Source organism: Falco naumanni, chromosome Z (genome assembly GCF_017639655.2).
Source record: "Falco naumanni isolate bFalNau1 chromosome Z, bFalNau1.pat, whole genome shotgun sequence".
NCBI lineage: Eukaryota > Metazoa > Chordata > Aves > Falconiformes > Falconidae > Falco > Falco naumanni.
In genome coordinates this window covers 31,891,635-31,914,823 of record NC_054080.1, presented here as the reverse complement: position 1 = coordinate 31,914,823, position 23,189 = coordinate 31,891,635, and the positions used below count along the sequence as shown (strand labels likewise).

At 39.9% G+C, this 23,189-nt stretch overlaps 1 protein-coding gene across 3 annotated transcripts in view; it reads left to right on the top strand.

Annotated features, from left to right (window-relative positions):
* Nucleotides 1–23,189, top strand: part of PIGG (phosphatidylinositol glycan anchor biosynthesis class G) — a 98,833-nt gene that overhangs the window by 25,645 nt on the left and 49,999 nt on the right. For all 3 annotated transcript variants that reach the window (XM_040579424.1, XM_040579425.1, XM_040579426.1), the window contains exons 9-11: nucleotides 7,931–8,388; nucleotides 15,755–15,946; nucleotides 20,601–20,910. In XM_040579424.1, the coding sequence (XP_040435358.1) occupies nucleotides 7,931–8,388; nucleotides 15,755–15,946; nucleotides 20,601–20,910 (960 nt within the window). The remainder of the gene's footprint in view (nucleotides 1–7,930; nucleotides 8,389–15,754; nucleotides 15,947–20,600; nucleotides 20,911–23,189) is intronic.

Genomic DNA, 23,189 nt, shown 5'->3' with positions numbered 1-23,189 from the left:
TGACTAAAAGTAATGCCTTTCTTTCCTGAAGACAGTTTGGGGTTTTTTTCCCTTTTCAGTTTTCTTCCATGCAATTCATTTTAGTGTATTGAAAGTGATTAAAAAAGGAATTATTGATAGAACATGGTGTTTCATTCTTATGTTTGTATTTATCAGCCACGTAGTATTTAGATGTGTCAGTTGATCATTTAGATAGACTAAAGTAGAGTAACAAGTCAGCTAACAACATCTGCTTAATGAAATCAGAGAAAGGAGTTTCATATTGGGTATAGCTGCTAACAGAACAGTCTTTGTAAGCGTAAATCACAGGTTGCTTTTGGTACTGAAAATTTGTAGCGTTAATGTTTTGCTGCAACAGCTACCGATGCTCATGTGGGTTTTTTTAAAGGCAAATAAAAGAAGGTTAAATTAATCAATGTGAATGGAGAAATCCGCTGAATAAGATGTCTATACTTCGGGGTGTGTTGGTCTTTAAATGGACTCTTTTCACTTAGGGCCTTTATTAGCTCTCTATGTTATTGTAAACGAGGTAGAAATTATTCTTAGAAAAAGTAAAAGAATATGGTCTTGAAATAATAATTAATGATCCAGTGTATTCTGTAGAAACTTCACAATTTACTTGCTGTGCAATGATAAACAAACACAACTATGGAATACAAGCTCATTTTTCATCTTGTTACCAGTTTTTCTAATTTTAGCAAACAGTAAGAACATAAAAATGACTGTCTAGACCTGTGTAAAATTTACAGGCATTCCACTTCAGCAGAGCTGAGAGCAATGACAACGGATTATGGCTTTCTCCTCCAGGCTGACCCATCTTTCTTACATGTCTAGAGACAAGTTAATTCCTTGTGACACCCACTACTGTAGGAGTAACTTTAAAGTAACATTCTATGATCCAGGAAAAATGCTTTCCTACTAGGTCAAAGAATCTAGGAAGATGCTGCTATTCCTTGGCTATTACTAAATTTAGAATAGTCGATTACCAGGCACTGGTTGACAGGTACAAGCTCTGCCTTTTTGGTTTGACCTGAGTCTTAGTGTTTCGTTCCCATCTGTTCTTGGCACGTTTTCATCCTTGTTAGTGAGACACAGCTGCTGTTGTAAACAACTTCCTGCAGGTGGCTTGTATATTGCTAATACAGCTGCTCTGTCAATGATCACAGCAGCAATTGCAAAATGTCTCCTGGTGTTCAAAACTTGACTTGGGTAGAAGGGCTTTTCTTATGAAAGGAATTAATTGCTAGCTCCCTCATGGAGGCAAATAATTTCTCAAGGAACACGTAAAAGGAAGCACCGATATAATCCATGATGTTTCACTTTTAGAATGAATTTTTCTGAGGAACTTCAGAGGATGAAGTTCCATTTCCATACTGGTAATCTGTTGGCCATTTCTGATGATTCCACCTAGTCAGCTATGCCTAGGGTGTATGGACATAAATGTGGGTGAGAAATCTTTATCTATGCTTTCTATTTCAATTGTTTTCCTTCCCACCCCTGCTTTCTCCATATGTCTGCCTTTGAGGACAAACTGAGCAAAACTAGACAAACTGATTAGAAATTATATCCAGGATATTGTTTTGTATGTTTGCCTCCAGGACCCCACATTCTGCTTGTGAGATACCTCTGCAGGTGGACCTTTCTCCCTGGTTAATGTTGGGACTTTTAATCTAATCCCCTGTTGCTTGAAGAAGAACGTTTCAGCAGCAGCTTGTCTCATTTTCCTTTTTGATACCAATTATGACACCATCTGGACAAGAAATAGAAAAAACCCCTTTCATTCACAATTGAAATGTTGTCACTGACATTGCCACTTCTGTCATTTTAGGACAGGGATCACTTAGCGTCTTTTGAACATGGAAATGTGTATTTTCACGTTGCCTTTGAAAATATCTCCATTTGGATGTAATGGAACAGTTATCAATTCAAGCATTTCCTGTTCAAACTAGAAAGGTGGTGCATATGTGTTTTCTGGAGTTTTACCTGGCTGGGACCTCAGGACATATCAGCAGATGATCAGATCCTCTGTTTCAAGTTGATAATGCATGAATGAGTAGGTTTTCAGCAATGTCTTCCAGGAGGTTTGTGTGTGTGTTTGGTTTTCCAAGGCTGGCACAGGTAGAAATAAAAAATAGTGGATTCTTCATCCTGGGTCTGTCTGTGATCATATTCCTACCTGAGGCATATCTGAAAATGTGGGAGGCTGAAGCATGTCTTATGAAGGCAATAGTAATTCTGGTTGAGGCAGACATGACTTTGTATCCAGACCTGTAGAAATCCATTTTCATTGTCCCATCTTCAATCCTGTTCCATAGGTGACTGGATTGCTGGATGTATGTCTTATCAGTCAGAGAGGCACTGCTGTCTCTGTTCAAGTTCCAAAGCAAGTCTGAAATATTTTGTAGGTTTAGTTAGTAGGTACCTCCATTCCAGACATGTATAAAAGCGGTGATCTGGATTTGATTTACATTTTTCCTAGTCTCAGGGCTGTTGCAGAGCAATATGGTGTTTTTGCAGGCGGCTGCTTGTACAAAGATAGAGCCTGGAGAATGCGAAAGGAGCCTGGATAATCTGGTGTTCCTTGCAGTGTGGATGTCAGAGGTTATTTACTGGTAACTGGGGCATACACAGTACAGTTCACAAATGTTCATGTCCCACCTTCCACCCCCTTTTCAAATAGAATACCTAGACTTTGGGGGAGGAAATGGTTGTCTGTATATACTGTGTGTTGATCTTGAAGGGACATCTGTGAGTTAGGAGTATTACTTACGCTAAAATATCTCAGAATCCAAGTGTCTGTGACCTGTGCATCTCCACAGCGTGAATCTATGTATGGGCTCCACTCCTGAAAGAGCCCTGAAGCACTGCTCTTCTGATGGCAGAAGTAGAATCCTGCATCAGGGTCTTGCCATTTTAAAAAGCTAATGGGCTTTTCTAAGCTCATGATATGTGATAAAATGTAGGTATTTTAAAAGGAGTTGAGATAAGCTCTCCTGTTAATGGCTTCAGAGCTTTTTTCTTCAAATTGTTTCCGTTCACATCTAAAGATTTCTCTGAAGTGCTTCTCATTTGTAATGCTTTTTTTTCCCACTGTGGCTGAATATAGAAACTGATTACCAAGTTCATGAATTTTCTGAAGACCAGTGCAGGCAGTGTTAGCATCTGCTTCCTGACTGTTATTTATAGTTTCTGATTACTATGTTTCTAGCAGTGCCAGTCCCTTCTTTTAACGACACTTTAGGCTTTAAATAGTTCTGCAGCCCTTTATGATTTCCAGAAAATCTACAAAAAATTTAACTTGTTGTTCATAGCTTCATTCTAATTGCTTGGTAGTTGACTTAAGTGCGGTATTTACTACTACTAGTTGTGTGTTTTTTCCCTATTTCTGATAGAGATCAAAACCAATAGGTTTTTGAAAATAGAACACAAGTTAAAGTTTATCAAATACAGCTTTTGATAACTTCTGTTATGCAGAATTATAGTGTTTTTTTCATTATGTAAACAATGTTCTTCTTTCTCTTTATTTTAAAATACCCTGTTAATTTAAAAATATTTCTGGTTTTTCTCCTCTGTGTGATATTCTTACTGAATTGAATAATGAAACATATTTTTATGCAATTATACCTAAAAATCTTACTGCATTTTTTGACCTGGGGGTGGGGGTGGGGGGGGCGGGGAAGGGTGGTGGATAGTGCCTTTACTAGGTAGCTTTCAAAAATGATCCCAGACTGCTGTGAAAATGTAGAAGTGTGGTCTGTAGTAGCCTGTCATAGGAAAGTTATCATCATTGGGAATGAAGACTAGGTTCAGGGAGCCCAAATATCAGAAGGAAACAGAATGATTAGTATTTAAATTTTGGGCGATGGTGAGCATGGAAAATAAAACATTTATCATCTGAAAAGTGATTGTAAAATTCCTCAGGCATTAAGTATGGATGGTTAATTTTGGGGAGAAAGAGGTTTACTCTCAGCCATGTAGAAGCCACATAACTGGAATTGGATCCAGACAATTTTGTTTCTACAGGAGTGAAGAAAATGTAAGTTTCATAGGCAGAGATGTATATATTCCATTATTTACCTACTGGCACTTCTGCAAGCTAGCAAGGTATGTTCAAAGATAGGGCAAAGAAGTCAGTTTCTGTATTACTTAATTAGTAATGCTGATACATCAGATGTTAAGGCTACTTCGGCTTGGGAGATTATAGACTTAAACTGGAAGCCTGGCATTTCTGCATTTCTAACCCAAAGATTCTGTATTAAGTTTGTTTGCCAAGATACTAGTGCGAGTCATTGGAGTGCCTGCTGAGTCCCTGAAAGCTGGACATGTTCAGCAGCTAGAAAGAGCGAGCTGTGTGTATCAGAGTAGGACCTACATTTCTGTGCCCGTAAACTAGATCTCAACTAAGTACAATGTAAGTAACCTAAGGTCAGGCTGTATAAAAACTGTAATGATGGCACTTCTAATAAGGCACAGTTCATATATGAGGGATTACCAGTAAATTTAGAAAAATCTGATGAACCTATTTTCAGTATTTCTTAGATCATCAAGGCTCAGGAGATTATAATTTGCAGGATAATTTTTCATTTTGCATAGTGACTAGCTCTGGTCTGAAATGTGGTTTGTCAGTGAATGCCATTGGACTTTAATCCTTTGATATGAATATAACAGTAATTTTTTTCTCTTTTCACTGGAATTGTGAGAGTCAGACAAGCAGATGGGAAATACAGATCTCTGACACTGGACATTTTGCGCTAATGCCATCATTTTCCTGAGGCTTCTACATGTTCCCCATTGATAATACGTCACTTCGTCAGTTTTCATATCAGGGCTGACAGCAACCAGATACGAGAGAGCAATCCTTATATAGATCTTATGTTATGTCTTATAAAGAAGACAAATGAATTGTATTGAAGACTCTTTCATTGTCATTTGTTAAGGATCTCCGATTCCTTTGTCTCTGCAAGCAGATGGTGCTTATGTGCTCACTCATTATTTAGTTAGTCAAGATTTTTAAGGTCAGCATGATGGAATTATTGGAGTTTAAACTTTCTGTAGTATAGTCATGTACTGTTCTTGTCTCATCTTCGTCAATTTCATGGTCTTTGGTCTCTGCATGGGCTACCTTGTCCTTTTGTTCCAAATACCAGCTTATAGTATTCGATTTTCAGAGTAGAGTACTAAACAAAAAGGAGCGGTCCTTAGAACGCTAAAGAAACTTCAAATGGTAGTAAATTTGTATTGGGCCTGGGCAGTTTCTCAGATGATGACTGTTCTTGTGCTAAGTGTTTACTGTTTTTCCCTCATTATTGTTGTGTGACCTCACAGGGACTTTTTTGTTGCTTTTTTTGTTTGTGTGGTTTTGTGTGTGGTTTTTTTTGTTGTTGGGGTTTTTTTCTGTGGTTTTTTTTTGTTGTTTTTTGTTTAGTGAAGTGACTGGTGTGGTGTATTTCTTTAACAACACAAGAAAGGGAGAGGATGTGAATAGGTGATAACTTTAACTGTACCTCCTGTATTCTTTCTCATGCATCTTAGAGAATCTTGATTTTTTTGCAAAAGCTGTTTTCCTCAAAGCAAAATTCCAGATAGTGTTAACTAGCTTCTTGCATCTAGTGTGTTTGTTGTCCTCTCCATGTTACGTGGTCTTGCTTATTGAATAAAAAGACGTATGTTGCTGTCAGTAAATCTCAAGCGTAAGTGAAACTTGCATCTAAGATGCTCAGGGATATTTGTATTTCTTACATCTACTTTCTTGTTACCTGCTCTAAGGTTAGTGAGTTTCTATGTTGTTCTAAGAAATGATTTTGACAGGTCAGGAATCATGGTACACTCTTCATCTTTGAATGTGAGTATGTTCTCTGTGCAATTTGTCTGTGAATATTCAAGGTGTTTTTTTTAAATCTGTTTGTAAGGTCAAGTGTAGGAGAGGAGGATGATAGGGTTGAAGCGTGCAAAGAAATTAATGTGAAAATAGGTTCAGAAATCCTTGTTCTGAGGCATGCAGTTGTTTTGATTTGGCTTTTAAGTTGTTTATCAGATGTTTAAAATATCAATTTAAGAGATAGTCTGTGATATTCTGTAAGAGGAAAAATTAACGAGAAAATAAAACAGTAAAGGATGATTTTTTACAGTGTCTTTTCCAAAATGCAGTATGTAACCCTATGTATTAAGGTATATTAGGAAGCCCTGCTGGCTCCAGTAGCCTCTGGGGCTTGGGCATTTGTCCTGCCTGGCTGCTGGAGCCCAGTTGTGCATGCCCAGTCTCAGTCCTTGTCCCTACCTCTGGCTCAGACTTGGAGGAGAAGTTGAAGAGGCTGAGGTCCCTCCAGTCAGTGATCCTCTGATCTCTCACACATACCGGTGCACGCTCTGGGCCCTCTGTAGATCTGCATCAGCAACCAAGCTTGGTGACCCATAGTTGCTTTTCCCATTGCCAGCACCCTGACTTCTCTTTGCACTCTGATCCCTCCAGCTGCTGGAACCTTGGCACACGGTCCTGATGGCCTGTGGTCCCCACTCTGCTCTCTGGCATGTGGACCTTCACACGCTGTGGTTACTGGCACTACAGGCATGTGGTTCCAATGACCCGTGATCCCACTCCAGCTGCTGGTATTTGCTTTTACTCGATCTGGTCTCAAGTTTCTGGCATGTGGGCTTGTGCCCAGTTACTTGAAGTGAGACCTTGGAGCCCCCATGGGTGGGATAGAAAGTGGAGGTCACAGAAACGTGGTTAGGGGAGGATTTGATAGACAGGGTAGACCACTGTGACCAGGCACAAGGCCCAGTGAAAGGAGTTCACTGACTGGCGTCTGCTGGTGCATGACCCTGGCCCCTTCATCCCTGCTCCTCTCACGTTGCCTCCCGCCTCCAGCCTATCCCTCATCACACCCTCTCCCTCGCTTTTGACACTTTCCTGAAGCACTGCTTAATGAGTTTGTGTAGATTCAGAGGCACCATCAGGTATCTGTAATACTCAAGTTCTGTCACTTCCCCCTTATCTGTTACAAAGTCCAGGCTGATGCTCTTCAGAGCTGGTTGCTTAATGGCCTGTCAATTAATGGCTGAAGAGTTTTGGTCATCTTTATGATCTCCCTTCCTGCTTACTTACCAGGCTTGTGTCTCTGTGTGGTCTTTTAGTGGCTTTCCCTGTTACTTTGTATTCCCCGTGAGCAGAAAAGGTCCTTTACCTGATAATGTCAATGAACCAGCTGCTCTCACCTTCCGCATGCCCTTATGCTCTCTTTTTAGCAGGATCATTGAAGGCAATGATGATGAGGCAATTCCGAGTAGCTGCTGTGAACAGGAAATTGAGCTAGTGGGGGCATTAGACAAAGAATATTACGGTTTTAGATAGGCACAGCGTGTGAAGTAAATAATAGATGGGTAATGTTTAAAGTGGATTTTATGATGAAAGACACATTTCAAGCTAAGCAGGGTTAAGGGGTGCCATCAGACTGTCTGCGAGCAACTTTTGTTAATTTGATTAGTGAAGGCTGTCACTGTACTGAGTTGACGGTAGCACAGATTTAAACTTAGAAAATTACCTATCATCTGTATCTCAAGTTTGATCTCTGCAGGACTTCTATTTTTACTTCTACAAATGTGCAACAGGGAGAGAGCTTGTTTCGAATCTTCTGTGACAGAGTGGTAGGGAATCTTAATGTGTATTGTTGTGATGATTATTCATGGAGAAATTTTTTCACTAACACATTGTCATTTTAAAAAGTATCATTATGTTGCAATGCTAGCTAAATAGGCTACACTGAAATGATTCTTTTATAAATTTCTGGGATTTGTCAAGCTAGAAATAACATGTCTCACTGTTTATTTTGTTTTCTTAGAGGAAACGGCTGTAACCACAGTATAAATGCTTAAACAAGTGAAATCTTTGTATACTTTCACCACTGCTATATTTTTTTTGTTTTGTTTGCAGAATCTGGTTGTGTCCAGTTCCAGCTGGTCAGAAATAGATGTGCTGATTCTGGCTGGAACAATTGGCCATGTTTTGAGTTTAGGGGCAAGCAGTTTTATAGAAGAGGAACATCAAACCTGGTATTTTCTTATCAATACGCTTTGTTTGGTGCTGTGTCAGGAACTTTGTAGAAATAATTTTCTTCTGAAAGAATGGGAACCTCACCATAGCACCACTATGAAACAAAATTTTGATAGTGTCGGGGAAGCCTCTGAGTGCAAGAATATAGACATTCCAGCAGCAGGTAATTCAAAGCTGAGCAAGGCCACCTCTTCGGCTGAATTCATAAAAGGATCAGATAAGTGGATAAGCTTAGCAAGTCCATGGATCATCCTTATTTGCTGTCGGCTACTTCGATCCTTGAATCAGACAGGCGTCCAGTGGGCTCATCGGTCAGACTTTGGACATTGGTTGACAAGGTGTGTATCAGATTCATTGTCATATTTTCTGTCTTATTTGAAAACTAATGTATGTTTCATTTGATTAAATAAGTATACATTTTTATAGTCTGTTTAGAAGAGTGCTGCAAACAGTGGTAAACAGTGAAGTAACATAAGGAGTTCTTCGCTGCTATTTCATGCAGAAGTAATTCCTCGTGTACTATCAATAGTTGATAATCTTTGCCCTGCACCATGAGTTATCTAAAGTTTGGGAAATTAAAAGTTAGTTAACAGAACTAAACCCTTGAAATTAGGGCAGAAGGTCCTGCTCAATTCCAAACTTCATAAAGTTGCAGGAGAAGATGCTGTACGTAGAACTATTCTGTGTCTATCACAGACACTTAACCTGCGGGTGGAAAAGTGAAAAGGAATTTTTCAAGGATAGTATGATAAACAGGAAAGGGAATTTTTTACAACTTGAAGTACACTGGAGAGGGGCTTCTTTTTGTAATACCTTCTAGCATTGTGTAGAAGTACAGTCATTATTCAGTGATAAGAAGTACTTGATATTTGAACTGTCTTCTGTACTTCAGCTGGTGGATGGAGAAGCAATACCTTGTGGCTGACTGAACAGGGTTTTGCAGACAGAAGGTGGGAAGGCTCTGCTGTGTAAGATAGATTTCTTGCCAGTACCTTACAGCGTGTGGATGAAATATCATCATTCATTAAAAGTGACATGAGCAAATGAACTAATATGAGACTTGTTACTTATTGGCAGCCTCACAGATAAAATGTTAATTGCTGTGACAGGCATGAGTGCAGAAAGACATGAGTTATTAGGGAATTTATTGCATTATAGCAATTGTTCTATACCAGAGCTTTCACCATGCCTTCCTCCTCTTGTGATGAGGTGAGGGATTGAGGGAGGAATGTCATATTCCCAATGATAATTGGGAGTTATCTCACATGATAGAGAACTCTTTCATTATGAGCTAAGCCAGTGTGTGAGCAGGATTAGTGTGATCTGATGCCAGTGGGAGGTTTTTTATAATTAATCCTGAACATCTTCCAAAGATGTATTTGCCCAATAACTTCCTAAGAAAGATGTCTTCTTCAGGCTGTCAGCCCTTTTCTTTGGAGTGTACTGGTGCTACAGTGCCACGAAACAAAGGACTTGATATTCCTGAAGCTGAAAAACTGCATTTGTTTCACAGATTTCTTTTGCTTGTATGATCCCCCGTGAATGGTTATGGACACTTGGAAATGTTACTAGCCTTCTAAAAATTGTGTGTGCATGCCTGGGTGTAACTTTAAAGATCCTGTCTTGGTTAAGCATGCTCCCACCTCTGATTTCCAGGTGCTAGCTATGCCAGTAGAGCAGCAAAACCTGTTGTAGTCTTGGGCTGTGGGGACTCAGGGAGACAGCACAGGTAGAACATAGTCTACGGCTAGAGCAGGTGTTTCCATGGCTTCCTGATTCATAACAAAACCTGGGAAATCCTGTGTGCCAAACCCTTAACACTGTTGCCTGTGAGGAGCTTCCAAGCAACCTGCTCAGGTAAAGCAAGGTTCTTTACTTTTATTCTGGCTTAGTCTTTTTTTTTAGTTTGTTGGGGAGGGAGCGGGGAGAAGGGAGGGAAGAGACTGTTTTTATGTTTTATTATTTCTCCTGTAAATTGGATATCAGAATCACAGGATGGTTGAGGTTGGAGGGGACCTCTGGAAATTTTGTTCAGTTCTCCTACTCAGAGCGGAGTGATCAGGAATAGGTTGCTCAGATCTTTGTCCAGCTGGGTCTTTGATACTTCCGAGCATGGAGACTCCACAACTATTCTAGGCAACCTCTTTTTCTCGCCCCCCGCCCCCCATATTTTCATTTTGTTTAAACAGAAATTCCTTTGTTTCAGTTTGTGTCCATTGCTTCTTGTTGCTCTTTTGCTGGGCACCACTGAGAAGAATATGGCTTCATCTTTTTTTTTAACATCCTTCAGCTCTATAATCAGGCTGGTAAGATTCATACTGAGCCTTTTCTTCTCGAGGCTAAACAGTGCCAGTGCATTGAGCTGCTGCATGTATGACAGATGCTCTAATCCTATCATAATTTTCATAGTGCTTCACTGCACTAGTTCCAGTATGTCTGTAGCTTTTTCTGTACTGCATAACCCATAACTGGACCAAGGTCTGAGCACAGGGGAAGAACCTTCCTCAACCTGCTGGTGACATTTTTTGTAGTACAGCTCCAAGTGCTGTTGGTTATCCTCGCTGCAAGGGCGCACTGCTGGCTGATGATCAACTCAAGTGTCCACCAGGGCACTCAGAGCCACATCTGAGAAGATGGTTAGCCCCAGTCTGTTATGATGTGTGTAGCTATTTGTTCCAAGGTGCGGGAGTTGTTTCTTCCCTATGTTGAAGTTCGTAAGGTTCCTGTTGGGACATTTCTCCAGCCTGTTGAGGTGCCTCTGGATGGCAGCAGACCCACCTACTGGATCAGCCACTCCTCCCAGATTTGTGTTGTGTGCAGACTTGCCGAGGGGGCACTGTGCCCCATTGTCCAGGTCATTGATGGAGATGCCAGACAGTGTCGGTCCCAGTGTCAAGCCCTGGGGTTGATCCTTCGTGGCTGGCCTGCAGGTCACAACCCTGTGAGCCCAGCATGTGAGCTGTTTTCAGCCCACCTCACCGTCCACTGTCCACGCCTGGGCTGCTTCAGTTTGCCTGTGAGGATGTTATGGGAGACGGTGTTATAAACCTTGTTAAAGCCAAGATAAACAGCATTGGCTGCTCTTCCACTGAGCTAATCATGTCATCACAGAAATCTGTCAAGTTGAGTAAGTATTACTGCCCCTTCATAAAGCCATCACAACTCTATTATTAAAGCTGTCTGCCTCCCCCTTTAGTAAGGCTGAAGTACAGCAGCTAGATATCAAAACCAAAACTTCAGAGTTTTTTACAATGAGGTGCTCCGTGTGCTTCCCCATCAAACTGTAGCCTCACGTCGGGTGTATTTCCTTGGGTCTTGAAGCAAGAAGAGGAAAGGTCCTGCAGCTGCAGTCCTGTAGTCTTAGGCTGCAACTGCTTGTTCGGCTATAATAGTATGTTAAAGTTTCTCTTGTATTACAAGGCAAGTTACCTGCTGTTTTGCTCCTCCCCTCACTAGCCCTGCATTTTACCAGCACAGCTGTTGCTTTGTTAGTATGGTGAACTAAATCATTGAATAAATGTGGCTGGAAAAATAACCCAAGATGGCGTGGGAAACTTTTGATGTTCAGATGGATCACTTCCCAGTCTGATTCATCATCCAGCTTCACAGGCAAATGAGCTGGCTTAGGAATAGGAATGCGGGAAAGGAAGAGTGTGCAAGCCAGCACTGCTGCTGTTGAAATTCCTGTAGAAATGAAATGTGGAAGAAGAATCTGCATGTTTTGAAGTGCTGCAGACATAAACATTTTTTTCTTTCTGCTGTTGTCAAGCATTCCTTACAAAAACTCATTTGCCTTTCAAATCTGATTGAAAAAGAAGCAACTATTCACAAACTTCTACTTTTGGGGGCTTTACAATGATTGTGAAACAGTGCAGAGTGCCTTCCCATGGCAGGCTGAGAGGATGTGTCATTGGGGCTGTAACTACTTCTGCTGTGTTTAGGGAGCAGGTGAAAGAGCAGAGCCCTGGCAGCCCTGGCACAGGTTGGCTTGGCCTGTTGTGGAGCTACATCCTGACTTAAATCAATGGGGCGGTTTTTAGCTTAGCAGTAGAATACAATAATGTCACCATGCTGTCCTATACTTCAGTTGCTTTATAGAGTTAAAAGATTGCCCGAAGAGCAGCATTTGAAGTGCACGGTTTTTGGAGTGATGGGATGTAGGTGAGTTCTTGGGTCTGAAATGGTTCACTGGACAAGGTTTGGAAAGATCAGTCAACGATGCAGCTAAATCTTTGAACATCCTGTGGTTTGTAGAGCATCTGTGAATTCCTATTTGGCAATCATGCTTGCATTTTCTTTGGTTGGAAGTTTTAACGTCTGTTACTTCTCTTTCACAAGAGAACAGGGTGGTAGAGATGTCTGTTTCCCTAGTGTTTTGATCAGGATTGAGATGATGTGTTTTCCTTATAGCATAAATTAAAAGTTGGTGATAAGCTGAGTTGCATAAACCACTTATTCCTCTTCCCAAAATGCATTGCTAGTCTGAAAGGTTGATTGTTAGTCTATTTTTAGTATGTGTTTAATTTGCATAGTTGTGTCTTAATAGCACATTTTTTAGTAATAAGAAATAAGAACCTTACTTAGATCATGTGTACCCTTGTTAGTTTGAGTTAAAGGCACTCAAGCTTTTTCTAGCCAGCCTTCTATTTTGTCTCTTAAGGTAAACTAATAAACTACCCTCTTCCCCCACCCCCCCCACCCCCCCCACCCTGCTGCATTTGATACAATTATTTACTTTAAAGGAAAAAAGGAAGAATTTGAAAAACAGAGGATGTCAGTTAATCCTTACAAATAGTTAGCCAGACTTGGAGCTGGCCTTGGGAGCAGGAATAAACAGCATAAATATGTCAAGCTAAGAAATAACAAGGTAAGCTCAAGGAGAACCAAATGGTTAGTGAGACCAAACAGAAAATTACTGGAACTGTGTGTGAACTGTCCTAATTAGCAGACTAAAAGATCTACCCTCAAGGAAAGAAAGGCCCCTACTAACAAAGCCCCCTCCTCACAGAACATACTTGGTAAAAAAAAGAATCGGTGAGAATTAAGTGTGACTAAACGTCATTGTAAACCATTGTTCAGAGTGTGTGTAGGATAAAATGTTCTACCACGTGTTGAGAGGGGTGCTAGCTTTGTGGATTTACCACCTAGCACGCATCTCTCCGAAGAGGGGCAATGGACAAGTATCTCTACTCTGTGGATCAGCTCTTGCAGGCTGGGTGAAGAACTCGGGTTTGGGATAACATACTGACCTTTTAAGTCTGTGTAAAAGACATCTTTGTGTCTCATGCTCAGACTAATATTTTGCTTATCTGGACAGTTCTTAAGGGGCTCAGCATTTGAGACAAAGAGGCTATTGTGCAGGTTTGTGCATGGAAAAAAGTAAGCAGCAAACCACAGAAAATCATTCTACCTGTAGCGTGTTGAATTTGGCTACTAGGGATGTATTCAACAGTGCTGAAATAAGGAAAAGATTCTTTGTTGTTTGCAGAGAGACTCTGTGAAACCGGCTACAAAGGAAAAAAAAAAAAAAAAAGACTGATGGGGAAAAAGCAAGCAAAAGAAAACCAGACAGTAGATGAAGCAGAAGAGAACATGCAATCCCTAAATTTGTCTGGAAGTCGTGTTTTCTTTTGAATTGGTATTCAGTTAGCTTCATTTGGCTGTTAATCTTGGTCAGAGCTGCTGCATGGTTCACTGTGGAAGGAGTGAAGCTGTCAATGACAGCATCAGCTTGAAGTGACAAGAAGCAGCAGGAGTTGCATATAAACCCCTGGGCTAGGAGTCACGAATGCACCATTAGTGACTGATGTGCACATGACTTTGAACATACCCTTGTTGTCCACTGGGCCTTCTCTAAGAATTTCCTTTTTTTTTTTTTTTTTTTTGGGGGGGGAGGGGGAGGAGGAAGCAGGTAGAGTATGATTTCAAATGTTCATTGTACGAAATTGCAGCTGTTAGGGTCTTGCTTGATATAGCACCAGCAGTTACTTAGTAGAGGTAGGAATTTTTACAATTTTTTATGTGTTTCTATGTAAGTTTTGTATGAAGAGTCTCTTTAATAGAAGTGCATTGAGTGTTTTAGGTAAAAGACAAAGATGATTATGAAGATTTGTTCTTATTTATCCCTGATTTGTTTTATCTCTCTTGTACAATGAACAGACAAGGAGAAGATGGGGTGAAAGCTTTTAAAATTTTCCCCAAGGGTTCGTTTGCCAGATGCAGTGGCTACTAAATTAGTTCTTCATGTGTTGATCACGAGAGATGGTGTGTGCACCATCTTCACAGGTTGCTACAGCAATCCATTCACTGCTTCTACTGTCTCCTGTAGAGAAAGAGCAATAGTGAGGGTAAACGTCAAGACTACATTTTCTCACCCGTAGTGTTTTAGTTCTTATTCCTCTGCTGGCCTGCAGAGAGCAGTGCGTCTCTTGGGTAAGTTGTATGAAGTGCTTGACTGGGTCCTTCAGGGAGGACAAACAGGACAATTTTTCTGCCCCATATCCTTTCCTCTGTGACTTTCAAGCACAGCAGCTGAAACAGCTATTGATCCAACTCCTGATAAAGCATATAGTAGGGAACAGGAAAGTAAACCTGTTAGAAGTATATAATATTGATTAAATCAAAGATAAAATTGCAGTTTTGTAAGTGCAGTCAGAGTTAACACAGATTACAGCCCAGGCTCATTCTCAGTTTGCTGAAGTTGGTGATCTTTTATCATGGGATTTTGAAGTTTGAAAGACAGAAGATGGAGCCCTTGGCTCTCACACACTACATGACGTTCTTAACAAAACCTAAATCTAACAAAATTAGTCGGCTTAGGTCATTTGGGATACTGGGAACATTTGCAGCAGGCAAGGGTTAGCGATTCCTGGATTACAGTGGGCCTTCTGAAATTGTATAGCTAGCTATGGGTAGGAGTTGAGTGCAGATCTTTATGTTACCGCACTACATTGATATCACTATAGATTTAAATACATAACTTTCCCAGCATGCTCAATGAAATGCCTTTGATTCTGGAATGAATGTTACCTATTTGCGATGCAGGGGAACAAACCAACTGTATCTGTAATCTTGGCTATGATGCAAATTTTTTTGTCTCCTTCTCTTCTATGTACTGATCCAGTAAATGTACTGTAGTTGCGAAAGGGAAACATATTGTGCTTACATGTGTATGTTTTAAACTGTGTAAGTATATTTTTGGTCATTTTGGCTAGGTAATGTTTTGTTTGTCTAAAATTAAACAAATCAAACCATGTGCAGTTATTTTAAAAGGGAGAATAACTGATTTTGTAGTGCAAAAATCTTTTCTGCTTTATGCTAGAAAGTGAAATGCTGTAGTTTAAGCCATATGCACTGTTTCAAAATGTAAAAATAACAAAACCCTAATTAAAAGCATTAGACCCTTTTCATTATGCAATACGCAGCTCAGTTTTTATATAGTTAACAGAATAACTAGCGTATGGTGGAACACAATAATTACACTTTTAAACATGCATGCTTGAATAGAAAACCTCATTAATAAAACTGCTTTTCTAAAAATAATAAAATATTTTACCATACCTCCTCAAAGTTCATAACAGATGTCAGTTGCAGTGATTAATTTGGAAATACGGTTCTGTAGCTAAGGCTTTGTCAAATGTGTTTAGCAATAATTACAGTGGCTTGAAGGGTTTTTATTGTTTGTTGTTTTCTTTTTTTTTCCAGCTCTGAACATAAATCTGAACTCTCATTCTTGGCTGCAATCTCCCTGCTTATGATCCTCTTTCTGGTTCAAAGAAGGTGCTCCCTAGTTTCAAAAATTGCTATGGCACTCGGGCTCCTGGGAGTCTACAGTTACCGGGCAGCTATTGGAAATGTCATATTTCCATGGCAACGTGACAGCAAAGATATTTCAAAGTAAGTTAATCAACAGATATGTAACTCTATTTCTAGAGAGGTGCTAAAACTTTGGATATCAGGGGATGGGGTGGGAGGGGACATGTCTAGGCTGGAATCATATTCTTATGAATAAAACTCTTATTTTGTAGGTGGCCAACACTCAGTTTTTGTCGTGTGTGCATAATTTTGAGCCCCATAAAGCATCTTTCGACTGTGGCAGATCAGAAGCAAGTCAGATAAGAATTAATATGAGGAAAATCTAATAGTCATGCCCTGTATTTTTGCTACAAAGAAACTCCAAAAGCACCATCTCCTCTTGTTTTAGATGGACTTAGCAAATTTAGTAGGGTGCAGGCCAAGCTCATTTAGCAACTTGCTACTTTTGAAAAATGCTTGGGCAGTAATTGGGAGAATTGCTTTTCCATATCTTTCTTTAGCAGGTGAGTGTTCTGTAATGTATGGCTTTTCAAGATGTAACCAGATCCTTCTTGAGGTCTAAGCTGTGCTGCAGAATGCATACTAAGGGTATTTATGCGGATGTTAAGTTTCTTCCAGAACTAGTCTGTAACTGTAAGGAAGGTATTAGCTGTTTTACCAATAGCTAGTTTTGGAATGTAGCTAAGTGGCTTTAGTTTTCTTATGATGCTTTTTACTGTTGGATTGTACCTGACTCTGCAGCCTCATTTTTTTTCTCATGTCAGAGAGCTCCAGAAAACTTCCAGAGACATTAGGACATTTGATGAGGAGGAACAGGTCATAGAAGAGAAGTAAAACAATTGTCTTCTGGATGTAATAAACTTCCTCTCACACCCATTTTGAATTTGGTATGGGTACAGATGGTTTCTGTTGGAGCTTCTTAATCCGTGGCCAGAGATTTACAAGATATGCAGAAGTGGAAAACCCCTGCAGGAGTAGATCTTAGGGCATACAGAAGATCAGATTTGCTAATGCGGCATGTTTTATAACAAATATTTGAATGTATCTATATTTAGATATATTTACATACATTCTGTCATTCCAAATATTTCCAAATGATTCTAGTTATATACTAGTGTTAAGTTAACATTGTGTGCTAATTCTGTTGGATGGTGAAAGTAATGGTAATCTTTACATAGTTTGCAGGATTTGGTTCTGTGTTTGAAACATTTTGAGTTTTTGAGCATGACCTCTAGTTTTGCTTTTTGTTTGAGTAAAATCCTTGGAGAATACTGTCCTTGCATACAGCAATTGATCTGCAAATAAAATGTGGTTAGAGAAATAAGTGGAATACTTAAAGATTAAAGACAAAGCATTTACTGGGAACCATCCATTCTATAGGTAGCATGTTGATCGCTAGTAAGAAAGGTGCAGGCTTTTTGTGTAATTTCACCTTAAATAATAAACATGTTGATTTGCTTAAATTATGTCAGATCTTCATATAGCTCTGATTATATACCAGTTTAAAAGCTACTGTCATGTTTCAAAGCCTTATACATTTTTTACCCTTTGTGTAAGCTCTTTGGTGAAAGCTGGTAGAGTCAGCAGATACAAGTCTGATCTTTGTGTTGGCATGTGTTCTGCACCTGGGGCAGGAATATTGGTGCAAGGCTCTTTCTAGATCTCAGGAAGAAAGGACTAACAACACATATGTAACAAAACTATTGTTTTAATAAGGTAGAGTAAAAAAGGAATGTAGGTAGTGAGTGCCTTCGGATGCTGGGAAACCCTGCTTTTGTGCAGCATCAGACAAACCTCAGATGAATCTTCCTGCGGCACACAGGTCCTACCTGTGGAGAGGTTCTGCATCCCTCCCATACCCATGGTGCCTTTGATTTTGTGTAAAAAAAACAAAACAAACAAACACAAAAAACCCAAACAAACCAAAACAAATCCACTTGTCTAATTCTGCCAGAATGTTAATCTTTGCCATAATGCCCACCAGCATGCAACACAGGCTAGCACAGGGGTTCCAGCATGGTGTCTTGCAGCGGCTACTTATGCTAACATGTGGCCTTCTCAAACATAAAGTATAAGGTCTAATGGAGCAGGTGGTTTTCCCAAGATCACTGACTTTTCAAACATGTTATTTTCAGCAAGGCTCCCAATACAAGCATGTCAAAAAAGATGGTAGACACATCTTGGCAGATTTCAGTATTAGCTGATGTGTTGACACGGTGATCCTAGTTCATCTTTATTAGATGGCTGATACAATAAATGGTAAAACCCTATTTAAAATGTTGCCAGGAGCAAACCCAGGACTTTCTTTTACATGTGTCTAGAGGTATCTTTAATATATTTATTATATGGAATAGCTCCAGATCCAGGTGCAAGGTAGAGGTTGTTTTGTGTAATATGGGAAAAAGCTGTAGGCAGCTGCATTTTTCATGCACAGTGCTTTCTTCTGTAAGGTGGAGAATCTTGCTCTGAAACGCCCCTTCTCTGTACCCTTTAGTGAAGATAAGTGTTTTTTTTTTCTCTGAATGTGACAACTTCTGGGACGTGGATGAGGGAGAAGAGGCAATAGAAGGGTGTCCCATCTTCTATGGCTCAGACTAAGACAATCTGTAAATTAAAAATGCAAGAAAGTGATTTGGCCTTCAGTTTTCCTTGGAGTTCTTTTTTAAAAATGATAGTTTGTGCGATGAAAAGGATTAGTATATACCATACTAACACGATAGTAATGCATTTGCTGAGAATTTTTTTTTTTAATTTGCATTTCCATCTATGAGTTAAATGAGTTAAGTGAAAACAGAAAATAGTAGTGGCAAATACCCAAAGCTAGTTCTTTTATTTCTAAGTCACATGAATATATTTGAATATTTTGTGGTAATAATTACATCAGAATTACCAGAGATACTGAAAAAGGCCACTGAATTTCTGCATTAGCAAGAAACAGCAGAACTCTGTAAGCTTTACTGGATTTTTTTTCCCCCTAAAGGAAAAAGCCAGTTGTCCTTAAAGGGTTTTTACAAAGGCTTGCTATCTAAGGGAATAAAATAAGAGTAAAGCTCCTTTGCATAGACCATTAGGTATGACTTTGAACCTTTGAAAGCTAAGTCACAGAACTGAGCGCTGTGTTCATGTTTAGGAAGGTCACATGATTGTCATGTGGTGGTTTTGCCCTGTTTCTTGGTTCTGTGGGTGCAAAAAGAAATCGGAACATACAAATACTGTTGCTTATTATTTCTCCTTTTGCTTTTTGATTCTCTTTCCTGTGTGTGGAAAAGAAATATTGAATTCAAGCTCATTTGTTGGTAGGTGTTTGAGAAGGAAGGTGACTTTCCAAAGAATGAAAAAAAAAAAAAAATGGAAGTCAAAAGGAGAAATTTATTTTTAGAGATTTTGACTAGTGGTGTTTTCTGGGGTCAGCTAGTTACGCTAGTTACACCAAGTATAAATACAGTTCTATTATTTTTAGTGCCATGGTCTAATCCTGCATATATTATTAAGTCCATATGACTCAAGAATCCCCATTTCTGAGTGAATTGTATTAACTTTGTAGGTGTTTGTTCACCACTTGTATGTAAATGACTGGTAATCCCTAAGGACAGGTGTGTATTAAATTATGGATAAAATATGTAGATAATGTGTATTTTTATCTTTTGTAAGATTAAAAAATATATTTATAACACAAAATTTAATATGCTCATTTGGCGAGTTCATTGGATGATTATTATAGATTAGCACATACTAACATGATTGTGACTTTTTTTTGTCCAGTAAATATAAGAATATCAGTGCATTTGGATGGATATCTGCTTTCAGGTTCTTTGTTCCTTGGGCCTTGCACTTCTAGAATAGTAGGTCACTGTTTTTAAGCTTACTGGTCCTTGTCAGCTTTTTGGATGAGGTGCTGTGTTTTCTTCAGAAGCCAAATTCCACTGGAAACAAAGAGGCAAATGAATTTATAGGTTCAGTGAACATAGTAGTGGATGCTAATTACACTTACTACTTAAAACATCCTTTTTTTTTTTAAATGGAATTGCTTAGAGATTTGAAAAATATGCACAGTTACAAGGAAAAAATATGCTGGTATAAACCAGCATGTCTGTATATCTGTGCAGCTGTGTAAGGTGAGAAAATGTCTGAAGAGTGCGAAAATTTCAGACTTCATATGAAATAAAGGTCTTCAGATACTGTTGCTGTTTCTTTGGCTGGTGAAAAAGAAACCTGTATTTGAGTGAATGAGTTGTGAAAAATCACGGAACATCTTAAAGGGAGTAGTAATTTTAATGTCAATTTAATTCCTGAAATGAAGTTCCTTTATCACTTTAAGGAGTATTTTTGGGGAAGTTCATTATGTTATATAAATGGCATGTTTATATGAATATATTTAGGAATCTAGATTCAAATAATAAATTTATTTTGGTTACATGAATTGACATAAAATTTCATTTTTATGTTCTAGGTTAGTTTAGTTTTTAGTACAAGCTGTTTTCTTTGATAAAGTTGATTTGGATGTGTTGTAATGTAAGTATGAATCATTTTTAGAGTTTTTGTATTTGAGAAATCTCTCTCATGAAACTGGCCAGTACAAGCCTTAGAATTTAACCTGTTTGGCAGAACTGCATTGGTCGTGCACCTCTCTTGAAAGACTTTTTGACCTGTGAAATAGATATTAGTAAGTAGTTAATCTTCCTGTTTTATTTGTTTATTAATTATTATTACTTTTTTTTTAAAATTTCCTTTTTAGGGGGATTACTGAAGCTCGTTTTGTTTATGTGTTTGTTCTTGGCATAGTCTTCACTGGCACTAAAGATTTACTGAAGTCACAGGTTATTTCTGCAGACTCCAGCGTGAAGAGTACAGGATTATGGGAAGTGTATAGTGGATTGGTTCTACTAGCAGCCCTTCTATTTAGACCTCACAATTTACCAGTCTTGGTGTTTTGTCTGCTGATTCAGACAATGATGACAAAATATATCTGGAGACCTTTGAAATGTGATGCGGCACAGATCACTGTCATGCACTACTGGTTTGGCCAAGCTTTCTTCTATTTTCAGGTAAGCTGAATACTGTCCCTGCTACAGGGGTGGGAAAGGGAATAGTTTTTGAAAGAAATGTTGTCCATTGTGAGTAAAATGCCAAATAAATCTCAGAATGGAAGAGTTTACAGAGTTCTCAGGAGGGTTTAGTTTCTAGCTGTATTATTAATGTTTTGTTTTCACAATCAGGAAGAATGCATACCTTGATGACATCACAGAATGGTCAGGGTTGGAAGGGACCTCTGGAGATCTTCTAGTTCAGCCCCGGCAGGGGGTTCACCTAGAACAGGTTGCACAGAGTCACATCCAGATGGGTTTTGAATGTCTTCAGAAAAGGAGACTCCACAGCCTCTCTGGGCAGCCTGTTCCAGCGCTTTGTCACCCTCAGAGTAAAGAAGTGTTTCCTTATAATCAGATGGGGTTTCCTGTGTTGCAGTTTGTGCTTGTTGCCCCTTGTCCTGTCATTGGGCACCACTGAAAAGAGCCCGGCCCCTTGACACTCACCCTTAAGATATTTGTACACATCAACAAGTTCCCACCTCAGTCTTCCCTTCTCCAGGCTACACAGGCCCAGCTCTCTCAGCCTTTCCTCATCAGGGAGATGCTTCATCCCCTCATCATCTTCACAGCGCTCTGCTGGACCCTCTCCAGCAGTTCCCTGTCTCTCTCGAACTGGGGAGCCCAGCACTGGACACAGCACTCCCGATGTGGCCTCACCAGGGCAGAGCAGAGGGGGAGGATCACCTCCCTCTGCCTGCTGGCCACGGTCCTCCTATTGCACACCAGGATCCCACTGGCCTTGTTGGCCACCAGGGCACACCTCTGGCCCGTGGGCAACTTGCTGTCCACCAGCACTCCCAGGTCCTTCCCCGCAGAGCTGCCTTCCAGCAGGTCACCCCCAACCTGTACCGGTGTGTGGGGTTGTCCCTCCCCAGGTGCAGGACCTTACACCCGCCTTTGCTAAACTTCATGAGGTTCCTCTCTGCCCAACTCTCTGGCCTGTCCAGGTCTCTGAAATAGTCCTCAATAAATTATTCTTATATAGAGAATATCCTCAATATAGATTTCCAAATGTGTTAAAAACATCAGATACTCATACCAGGGGCTTTTTTGGACTGTTGCTGGGCCTCCTAAGTACTGGTCTAGTGATACCAAATTTAAAAATTTCAGCCAAGTTGATTAATATCAATAAAAGGCAGATGGCTTTTTGTTCCTGATTCTTGAGGCTTACAAAACCTTTGGTAGCATCTCAATAGGTCTGCATACAGTTTAAGACTGAAGGGAAATTCTGTGACAAAGTAATGTCTCTTATAAGAATCAGAATGCCATTCTTATTTTATGAAATGGTATCTTCTTTCTTGAGGAGCTTTACTGATTTCAATCATATAGTTCACTGCATTGCAAATAAGGTTGCAATTTCATAAAAACTCTCCTTAGCTTTGAAGATGGAGAGGTTGTTTCCACTTCTAATAACGTTGGAAACTTAGTGTAGCAGGCTATCTTAAGAGGGCATTTGTTAAGATGTGAATCAGGTTGTTTCTGGTGTAGGAGGAGAGGCTTTCTGGTTTGTTGCAAAATTTCAGGGTGATACCCTCTGTTGGCTTAACTGTTGAGCCATGACCATGACACTCTGGACTCTGTCCATTCTGATTTGAAATACCTGCAAGGATGAAGACTCTGAAACCTCTCTGGGCAGTTGGTCCCAGTGCTTGACTGCTGTAGCCAGTAAAAAAAAGTTTTTCCTGATATTTAAACAAAACTTCCTGTATTTCAGTTCATATGCATTGCTTTTCATCCTTGTGCTAGTCACTGCTGAGTGACGGAGGTCAGAGCTTCTTTACTCCCCCTCATCAGGTATTTACGCACATTATTATGAACCCTGCTGAGCTTTCTCATCTTGATACTAAACAGTCCCAGATCTTTCAGATAGATGTTTGTGTGACAGATACTTGGTTCTCGTTGTCATCAGTGGACTTTCTCCAGTACATGCATGTCTGTCTTGTGCTGGGGACCCCAGAACTGGATCCAGGAGCCCAGATGTGATCTCACCACTGCTTAGTAGAGGGAATGGAGCATCTTCCTCAACTGGCAAGGGATGCTCTTGGCAATGCAGTCCCAGGTGCTGTTGGTTGTTGCACAAAGGGCAAATGGAAGCATGGTGTCCACCAAGACCCTCATGTCCATCTCTGCCAAGCTGCTTCCCATATGGTTAGCCCCTGGATGGACCCTGGCCTGGATTTCTTTCTCCCCAAGTGCTGGATTTGACATTTTCCCTTGTTGAAATTCATGAGCTTCTT